Source organism: Poromitra crassiceps (assembly GCF_964638095.1).
Source record: "Poromitra crassiceps genome assembly, chromosome: 4".
NCBI lineage: Eukaryota > Metazoa > Chordata > Actinopteri > Beryciformes > Melamphaidae > Poromitra > Poromitra crassiceps.
This window is the reverse complement of record NC_139626.1, coordinates 24658705-24669516: the sequence shown is the minus strand read 5'-3', so window position 1 is coordinate 24669516 and position 10812 is coordinate 24658705. Positions and strand designations below refer to the sequence as shown.

Below are 10812 nucleotides of genomic sequence, written 5' to 3'. Positions count from 1 at the left end.
AATTAATAGTAATTCATATATGACTCGGTGTGTTCATCAAACATACCTTTCATTAGTTGATGATGCGGTAAGCATCAATTAATGGTTTAATTCATCATGAGTTAAGCATGCATTCATGTACATGTTTGCACCAGTATTGTAAAGTGTTACCCAGTAGAGGCAGGTTTTCATGATTAGTTCCTCCTCTCTGGTAATAACTCATCAAACAATCATCTGCTGCAGTGTTGGAATAAAAGGCTGCAGACTCATGGCCCTCCATGGCACGACACATTGTTGCCCACATCCCTGCCATAACACCTTGATAACATCTTGTTGCAGATGTAACCGAGTTGAATCAGCGCGGATTCCTCGTGAGACCCGAGTGGTAGTGAGTGGATTGGTTAAACTCACGCCCCAGGTATAAAGGCATGTTAATCAGCTCCACCAAGGGAGCTAGCTCTCTTGGCGTTGCGGTTAACATGTCGGACTCCCAAGCCGAAGGTCGGCAGTTCGAATCCACCCCTGGACAAGCCCTTAACATGGGTTGCTGCAAGTACCACCTACACAACGCCGTTACACAGACATATTCTGCATACCAACAGAGGCTCCTCTGTTGGTATGCAGTCGTCGGACTGAACCGACGACAACCTTCCGGTCACAAGCTTGCTTCTCTAACCTTTAGGCCACCACTGCCCATAAAGGGTGGTTAGCCTGTCTGTCTGTCTGTCTGTCTATCTGTCTGTCTGTCTGTCTGTCTGTCTGTCTGTCTGTCTGTCTGTCTGTCTGTCTGTGAACATGATAGCGTCAACACCATGCAAGATGCAGTCACGAAACTTTACAGGTGTGCAATTGACATCAAAATGAAGGCCGAAATCGAAAATGGGCGTGATCCAAGCATGGGGGCCGGCCCCCGCACTTTGCACAAATTCAAGAGTGGTTTCGTGATTAAGCCAAACTTATCTGTAATCCCCAATCACCACATTCATCCATCAAAAATGAGCTGAAAGCTGACGCGGCTTTCATTGTGGTTCATTGAAGCATGATACATACCAAACAACATAAAGTTCAGCACCTGTATGACAGCATTCCAACATTGACGCTGACTGACCTACCTATTGATTTGGTGAGGTGTTCCTGCAAGGCGTGGCTGTCGACTGGCAGTCTGAAGTTAGTTCTGTGTAACGTAGAGACAGTTCAGAGTGAACAGAGAGATTAGGATTGAACAGAAGACTCCCCATCTCCAGAACAAACTGTGAGAGCATGGCATTTTGGACTACATGGATATTCCTACTGCCTATCATCTTTAATGGGCCAGGTACGTATGTTGCAAACTCAATTCTGATTTATTCAGAGCTGTCAATGAATTATTTTGAATCTGATTATAAATTCATGTCAAAATCCTTTTCTCAAATAATGTAGTCGTAAAACTATAGAGGTTTAGTTATAAGTGGAGTGGTTACCTAGCAACAGTCTCTAACATTTCAGTTGTTGTGAAAACAACTCTGCCACATGATTTGCTTACCCCATTAATGATTAAAAAAAAACATGACAGACAGACATGACATGCTGACAGAAAAATATATATAATAATAAATCAACATATTGAAGGTTTAAGGTTTAATTTTTTCATCTCTCTTTTCTACAGAGTCAACAGCTCAGGGTAAGTACTGTACAGTCAAAATGTCATCAAGATGTTACCTCCTTATATAGGGCACCCGTAGCCTCTGTAAAAGTGAATGAATATCTCACAGAATCGTTTCTCATGCCCTCTGGTGTCAAACAAGGAGATGTACTTTCATTTTAATGATTTTAATGATTCATTATTAATGATTTGGATTATTAATGATTTGGCAACACAAGTAAAGCAGCTGGGGAAAGGGGTATCATGTGGCCATGTATAATTGTATTCTTCTTTACACAGACGATATTATTTTATTGTCAGAATATGAGGTTGATTTACATACAATGTTGTCTTGTGTTGCTGAATGGTGTATTTCTTTTTTAAAGATTTGTATCAATAAAACACACACACACACACACACACACACACACACACACACACACACACACACACACACTCACACACACACACACACACACACACACACACACACACACACACACACACACACACACACACACACACACACACACACACACACACACACACCTTGGTGACCCAACCCTTCCACTGCTGCACCTACTGTATAACCTTTCATCATCAAACAACCCAGATGAATGTGATTTATGACTCTATCTCCTATCAGACTGTGGAGTGGCACCTCTCAACACAAAGATAGTTGGGGGTGTGGATGCTGTGGTGGGGTCGTGGCCCTGGCAGGTCAGCATGCACTACGACCCTAGATCAAGCCACATCTGTGGCGGGACCCTCATCAGTGACCAATGGGTGCTCACTGCAGGCCATTGTATCCTATCGTAAGACACACGCTCGAATATTACAAAAAAGTATCCTGCAGTCTCTTTCATTGGCTCGTTTTGATTTCTCTTCCTCTCACTACTCGTCAGTTAGACTGAACAAGTCCTGTGTTTTTCCCCCATCCAGGTTGACAGTCACTGACTGGACTCTCTACATGGGCAGACAGAATCAGATAGGCTCCAACCCCAACGAGGTATCCCGCAACGTCTCTCAGATCATCGTCCATTCCGACTTCAACAAGACATCATTGCTAGACAATGACATCACCCTGATGAAGCTAAGCAGTCCGGTCACGTTTACCAATTACATCAGACCCATATGCCTAGCAGGTACCTCCAGCCTTTTCCATAGCACTACCACCTGCTGGGCCACTGGCTGGGGCAACATTGCGAGTGGTGGTGAGTATTTTATGATGCTTGTATAGTTGGGGCAGAGCAAGCCTCAGGAATATGTTTCATTCAGGGTTGTTCTCATTGTGTATGCTGTGGTCAAACTGCCCATAATCATCATGGGGATATTCACTGTGCACCAGCCTGGATGATGGACTATTGTCTGAGGTAGTCTTGTTTCAGGTAGAGCTGGAACAGTAACATGAATGAAAATGTGTCCTTTGTATGGAGTTTCATTTAGCTTCCACTGAACTGAACTTTTAAATTCGGGACCAGACTTTGTTCATGTCGATGATTCTGATCCACTTTCCATATCAGATTTCTGCCAGGCTCTGAGTCAGGCTCGGGGTACAGTGTCACATAGAGGACTCAAACACCGCATTTACACCTGGGTCCCTATCGTTGCATCGGCGCTGTTTCTAGGCCGAACGCCTGGCGCAGCTCAAATCAGTGGGCGTGGACCAGCGCACTTGATATCGTCGTGCTGGCGCTAGACGCAGCCTCAACCATTACAACCACGCCTTTTAAGCGTAAAATTATGCACCGTCATGCTCATTGGATAACTGCAATAAACGAATCGCACGCTTGCCTTTTTAGCTCCAATTCCAGTGATCCCGCAAAACCAGACGAAAGCCAAACGCTCTGCCCCCCCCCCTCCCTTTATCCAGTCTGTCTGTCTGTCTGCATTATAGGCTATTATTCCATATTATTATGCTTCTCAAACCAATCTAACTGCAGTTTCAATACTGCAAGCATGTAAATACGCTACACTATAGCAAGATCAAAGTGAAAATAATGTTCTAAACGCATCAGCTAGAAAAATATAGCCTATTAGATTGGTGAAAGTTTGTCCAGAAAGATATCGTTTTCTCTCCCCTGCTGCAGGTAGAATGATGCACATAAATATACCCTACATTATGTAAAGTCATTGCATAAATGTGTTTTTATTGTAAAACTAAATGTCAAGTAGGGCCAAGTTATTGGAGCAGACATCACAGTATAGCACATCACAGAAGCGCGTTCCGCAGCGCGTTCCACTGTCACTTATCTAAATCACATTAAACCCACAAGGGGTATATATAGGCTCAAGAGGACATATATGTTTCACATAGGGTGGTGTTTCATTTCGATGTTTTATTTGGTCCAATATTGAAATGTTCTACAATTGCAGGTTGTCTTACCATTACACATTATTTTAGATCTACCTTTTATATCTATTTCGGCTCATTTGGTTGCTATTTAGTAGCGAAATGGAGGACCCAATTGCATGCTGGGAGTGGATATTCACAGGCAGTAAACTTACAACTGCTATTTCCTATGGGAAGCTGGGTGCTGCTATGTGTTGTGTCTGTCTGAGCGAGGGAGTCAGAGAGAGAGAGAGAAGGGTGACTCAGAGGCAGAAGAGCACTGGCGCACTGAATAGGCCTGGTTTCAGAGAGAGACAGAGAAGGGTGACAGGGGAGAGGCAGAAGAGCACTCCTTGACACTGGCGCACTGAATAGGCCTGGTTTTCAAAGGCGCAAAGCGCTAAATGTAGGCCAGGTGCGAAGATATCAGTACGCCGGTAGTTAGCGCCGACACGCCCACTTTGGCCCATTCTGGGACTGCGCCACGCCCATTCGGCCTAAAGCGCATTTGGCAGCCTAAAGCCATATTGATATCGTCCCAAAACAGGCGCAAGGCACGTTTTTTTGCGTTTAAGGCCCGTTTTAGCGCCGAAGGCTTGTGGGAGAATAGGGCCCCTGGTTTTTAAATGTGACCTGTATCCAGATAAGTTATCTGGATAAGGAAAAACTCATGTTAATGCAGGGTGTAAATGCATCATGATCAGAACATCATCAGATCTGCCAGACCACACCTGGAGGTAGTCTGGCTCACATTTGTGTTCAGATCTTACACCCCATTTACACTTGGCTTTTAAATGTGGCCATTATCCAGATAACTTATCCGGATACAGGTTTGTGAAAATGTGCTACAGTAAACATTAATGTTTGGTTTGTGATGACAGACTGATTTGAGAACTCTCTTTCCCACAGTGTCGTTGGGATCCCCTGAGACACTGCAGGAGGTTGAGATACCTGTGGTTGGAAACAATCAGTGCACTTGCCAGTACAGTGATATTAGCAGTGATATTATCACTGGCAACATGGTGTGTGCGGGGCAGAAAAACAAAGGAGCATGCCAGGTGAAAACAAGTGCTTTATTGTTTATGCAGAATCAGCCATTATATATATATATATATATATATATATATATATATATATATATATATATATATAACAAAATATATAACAAAAAATGTCCTCTTCCCTTTTGTTGGCATTTTGTAGTTTTCTTTGATGTATAGTTAGTTACTTTACTTTACTTTACTTTATTTCATTTGGCAGACGCTTTTATCCAAAGCGACTTACATCACATTTCAATACAATTCATTCAGAAAAATGCAAACAGTGAAAACATAACTAACTAGAACGACCGCAATGCGGACTTATGCCTCCGCCATTAGTTCATTTTGGAGTCCAAATCGCCATTTGAGGCAAATTGGAAGAGATTCCGTCAAGGCGCTCCTGTGATGTTGCGTTACAGAGCTTGGAAATTGGGTGTGTGAGAGGTCACAGTGACCTTGAACTTTGACCACCAAAATCTAATCAGTTCATCCTTGAGTCCAAGTCGATGTTTGAGACAAGTTTGATTAAATTCCGTCAAGGCATTCCTGAGATATCGCGTTAACAAGCTTGAAAATGGCGTTCGAGAGCTCACCTTGAACTTTGACCTTTGACCACCAAAATCTAATCAGATCATCCTTGAGTGTAAGGCGATGTTTGAGACAAGTTTGATTAAATTCCGTCAAGGCATTTGTGAGATATCGCGTTAACAAGCTGGAAAATGGCGTTTGAGAGGTCACAGTGACCTTGACCTTTGACCAGCAAAATGTAATCAGTTCATCCTTGAGTCCAAGTCGATGTTTGAGACAAGTTTGATTAAATTCCGTCAAGGCATTCCTGAGATATCGTGTTAACAAGCTTGAAAATGGCGTTCGAGAGCTCACCTTGAACTTTGACCTTTGACCACCAAAATCTAATCAGATCATCCTTGAGTGTAAGGCGATGTTTGAGACAAGTTTGATTAAATTCCGTCAAGGCATTCCTGAGATATCGCGTTAACAAGCTGGAAAATGGCGTTTGAGAGGTCACAGTGACCTTGACCTTTGACCAGCAAAATGTAATCAGTTCATCCTTGAGTCCAAGTCGATGTTTGAGACAAGTTTGATTAAATTCCGTCAACGCATTCCTGAGATATGGCGTTAACAAGCTGGAAAATGGCGTTTGAGAGGTCACAGTGACCTTGACCTTTGACCTTTGACCACCAAAATCTAATCAGTTCATCCTTGAGTCCAAGTCGATGTTTGAGACAAGTTTGATTAAATTCCGTCAAGGCATTCCTGAGATATCGCGTTAACAAGCTTGAAAATGGCGTTCGAGAGGTCACAGTGACCTTGACCTTTGACCTTTGACCACCAAAATCTAATCAGTTCATCCTTGAGTCCAAGTCGATGTTTGAGACAAGTTTGATTAAATTCCGTCAAGGCATTCCTGAGATATTGCGTTAACAAGCTTGAAAATGGCGTTCGAGAGGTCACAGTGACCTTGACCTTTGACCTTTGACCACCAAAATCTAATCAGATCATCCTTGAGTCTAAGTCGATGTTTGAGGCAAATTTGATGAAATTCCGTCCAGGCGTTCCTCAGATATCGCGATAACAAACATCGTACGGACGGACGGCCGTACGGACGTACGTACGGACGGACAGCCCGGATCCATAATGCCTCCGGCCTGGCTATCGCCGCCGGAGGCATAAAAACACATACAATCAATAAGAGTTAAACGTTTCCGGAGGGGCCCAGGTGTAGCCCGAAAAGATACGTTTTTAGTCTCCGGCGAAATATCGGCAGTGTCTCGGCCAGCATGTTACCAATAAAGGCTGTGCAAAAGACCAACTATTTTGTCTTCCCTAATACATTGACACCATTTCTCAACACATCCTCAGGGCGACTCAGGTGGACCTCTGCAGTGTAAGCAGGGCTCAGTGTGGATCCAGGCGGGCATCACGAGTTTCGGGGTTCCCTGCGCTACGGGAAACTTCCCCGAGGTCTACGCCCGAGTGTCTCAGTTCCAGACGTGGATCACAGCTCAGGTGGCTGGGGCGAATGTTACCTTTAGGACATTTACCTCCAGTGGGACCGACCAAGACAACAGCTTTGTGTGCCAAAACAACGCAACAACCCCAGCAGCTACAACCACAGCATCCTCTGTGTTCTCCTCTGCAGATGGTGTTAGCCACCTGCTCTCACTGTTCGCCTTCATAATCACTATGTTCCTTTGACCACAGTTAGTAGACCATAAAAAAAGAAGCTGGTCGATGAGGTTTAACTTGCAACTTAAAACTGCGCTAATAGTTAACTCAGGGGTTCCCAACCGTTTTTGGCTTGTGACCCTACTTTGACGTCACAAAAATCTAGGGACCCGAGATATTCAAATTCCGGTACGCCGTCGATATCATCAGTGACATCATCAATGATGTCATGATGTCACATAGTATGCTTCTTTTCCCCTCAGAATTCTAACTTTAATCTGAGAATTCTGACTTTAATCTCAAAATTCTGACTTTTTTCTCAAAATTCTGACAGTCACTCGGAATTCTGACTTTCATCTCAGAATTCTGACTTTATTTTCAGAATCCTGATTTAAAGTTATAATCTCAAAGATGTTCATCTAAATAAAAATAAATAAAAATAATACTGATTGAGCCTATGGTCCATTGATGGAAGCCTTTGCCTTTGCTTCCATCAATGACATTATGTGAATGCAACACTGTTTCAATAATGAGAGACTAGTAGAAAGTTTAACAAGCTTTAATGATATAAATTAATTTTGGTGTATGACTCCATGATATGATGATGCTCTCCTGAGATGATGAGAGGGCGTCGTCAGTGAAGAATAGGATAGGAAATCCCCCATAGGGAATTCTTCAATCAGGAGTCATGACGATGGTGGTGGTCAGGGGAGGAGGTGGGGCGAAAACAACTGCTTCAGCGATGATGATCAGCAACTGAGAATGACACATGGCACATACACAGCACATAGCAAACAGAGTAAATCATGGACGCTGATATACTACGCTGATTAGGTGATTGGGATCAGCTGGAGAGGAATAGCTTGGGCTGATTGGTTATTGCCACATGTGTGGTAAACTGTGAATGGGTGAGGAGACAGCATCAGAGAAAGGGGGCGAGCACTGTGATATGACAATGAATGGGTTATACAACCTCAAAGAAAAGGGGCGTGCACTGTGATATGACGTGAACAGGGCATAGAGAGCCGCAGGGATGACGTATTTTTGTAGTCAGAACGCGGAAGTCCCGGACTTCCTGGTTCTTCACTGTTTCTGTCTATGGGATTTTTGAATGGGTTTTTGCCGCGATGCTTCAAATACGGTCTCTGGGCAACGCAAGATTAATCAAACGCGAACCAGAGTTCCGTTGGATAATCTTCACACATGAGGACCACTTTCATGAGTTTTGTAGCGTAATGCGAGCCCTAGAAGTAAAAAGCTCGAGCTAAGCCAATCCAGAACTACACTGTCGCATAGGCTTCCACGTCACGTCAGCACTCAACCTGGACTGTTGTTGATGTATGCACTGATTACCCCGGGCTGAACAGGGCTGAACCAGGTGAGGGAAAGAGAATTTCCGTGTTCGTCCTTTGAAGTGGTGACGTTATTGACGTATCGACTCAAGAGTGTAGTCTCATTTAGCCCTTTGCTAGCTAGCCGCCCTTTTAACGGCACGTAAAAGCTTCAAAACTCGTAAAAGTGGTCCTCGTGTGTGAAGATGATATTACTAAACACTGGTTCGCGTTTGATTAAGCCAGCGTTGCCCAGAGAGATTATTAGAAGCATCGCGCCAAAAACCCATTCAAAACTCCCATAGCCGAAAACAGTGAAGAACCAGGACTGTTAGCATCGATGATTTCCGGACTCGTTTCTGCGGCTCTCTATTGGCTGTTAAGTAGTCTTCATTATTGAAAATAGTCCAAGACATCATTTGGATCTCACCTGCAATTACCACTCATCGCCATAGGTGTCCCCCAAGAGAACAAAACTGAAATCTTAGAGATTATCACTTTAAACCCCATTTGAATGCCAGGCGACCCCACTTAGGGTCGCAACCCTAAGGTTGGGAACCACTGAGTTAACTTAACTTTGGAATAGTAGAAGTATTCCACATTACTCACATTAAAACTGCACTGATAACTTGGGACTAGCAGAAGGTATTCCACATTACATTACTTTTTGCATTATGCATCCTGTGCATGAAGAAACTGACACTGCATTGCAGCTTTGTGGCACTTTAATGTACACTGTATGTTGTTTGAACTGCACTGAATTGTATTCTGGTATGGTGGCTTGTTTTGAATAAATGTAAACTTGATGGGAAACTTTGAGAATCCTCATTAAGAAAAATACCTAGGTGTGAGGAAGTGTACCCTCTGTAAAGTGGGATGTGTTACACTATGGAAATGATCCCTGTCAGAGGATCCTTTGTTGGGGTTTGTTTATTTCCATAAAGTGAGTTTAAATACAGCATCCTAACCTACATTAGCATGAACAACATTGATATTGAGAAAAATCCTTATGATTATCATTATATTGATTTCAACCATATCACCCAGCCCAATTTTTGGTACTGTAGTCGCACCTCTGGACAAAAATGCACCAGCCACCCCTGGATTAAAACCGTCAAGCAAGAAAGACCGTCTGAAGGTATGCTAAACAAACAACATAATTGGTAGAATAATGTAAGGAGATCCATTCAAGAAGAATTAATCACAACAACATAGGCTGAGTGTCACAGTTTAGATGCAGCCTATGTCCTTAATGCAGTTCGGCTATCAGTCTGGTTTTCGCAACGGCAGGAACATCTGCTTGGGAGCTTTGATCAGCGCACTACGTGCAGCACATCTCTCTCTCTCTCCACTCTATCACTCTGTCTCTTTCCCTCTCTCTCATCTCTCTGTCTTTCCCTCTCTCTCTCTCTCTCTCTCTCTCCTTCTCTCTCTCAAATTTAACTAGAAGTCAAGGTATGGCGATTGCCATACCTTGCCATACCAAATTGACGCCTATGCCTGGAAAGACAGCTGACAGGAGGAAATAGACCCCACTGGGGCAGTTATGGGTTAGCAATCCATGGCAGCAGTACTCAGGGCTAGCTTAGTACATGGTTACAGCTACAGTTACACCCTTATCAGCTATGAACAAGAACATAAGAATAATACCCCAAGAGTCTACGAGAGCAGGGGTGGAAGAAGACTAGTCTCTCCCCAGACTCAAATGTTGAATTGCTGCTCTCCGACCACATACTGTGCTGCATAAATTAGTCTGTGCTGCTTCACAGCCACAGCTGGTATTTGAGGGCAGGTCTAAGGGGTTTGAAATTGATGACAGGTCGTAGCACCAATGAGAGAGTGGTTCGAATGCTCAATGTTGCAGGAGCCAGTTAGATGGGCGGTCTCACGTGGGTAGGCTTCTCTGATCGCAAAGTCATTGCTGATTGGTCCATTACTTGCCAATGCCAATCACTGGCCAAGATTCCGTGCCCAGTTTGGTGAGAGTAGTGTCCCAAACCCAGAGAGAGATCTGCAGCATGCAGTAATGTAGTGTATCAAAGAACTGGCATTGAGACTAGAAGAAGACTCACAGGCATGAAAATTGGTGCAGGAACAAACCCTCAAAAATGGCCTTAACAATAATATTAGATCTAAATAATAATAATAATAATAATAATAATAATAATAATAATAATAATAATAATAATAATAATAATAATAATAATAATACAGTTATAATAATCCTATCTACTAATCTACTAATAAAAAGAGAAGTTTCTTTGTGGGTGTGTGTGTGTGTGTGTGTGTGTGTGTGTGTGCGTGCGTGCGTGTGTGTAAGTG

General features: G+C 43.3%; 1 protein-coding gene across 1 annotated transcript; it reads left to right on the top strand.

Moving 5' to 3' along the window:
* The first annotated feature begins 1157 nt into the window (after positions 1-1157).
* Positions 1158-9297, top strand: LOC310775331 (chymotrypsin-like protease CTRL-1). Its single transcript, XM_083635477.1, has 6 exons — positions 1158-1294; positions 1625-1639; positions 2247-2415; positions 2543-2814; positions 4842-4990; positions 6854-9297. The coding sequence occupies exons 1-6, from the start codon at positions 1240-1242 to the stop codon at positions 7187-7189; spliced, it is 996 nt and encodes a 331-aa protein (XP_083491603.1). The 5' UTR covers positions 1158-1239; the 3' UTR covers positions 7190-9297.
* The last annotated feature ends 1515 nt before the right edge of the window (positions 9298-10812 follow it).

Excerpts from the sequence above, each read along its gene's own strand:
- LOC310775331 (XM_083635477.1), top strand. The coding sequence starts at position 1,240 with ATGGCATTTTGGACTACATGGATATTCCTACTGCCTATCATCTTTAAT. Across the intron at positions 2,815-4,841 it reads GGGCAACATTGCGAGTGGTG|TGTCGTTGGGATCCCCTGAG; the intron begins GTGAGTATTTTA and ends TCTTTCCCACAG. Across the intron at positions 4,991-6,853 it reads AAAACAAAGGAGCATGCCAG|GGCGACTCAGGTGGACCTCT; the intron begins GTGAAAACAAGT and ends ACACATCCTCAG.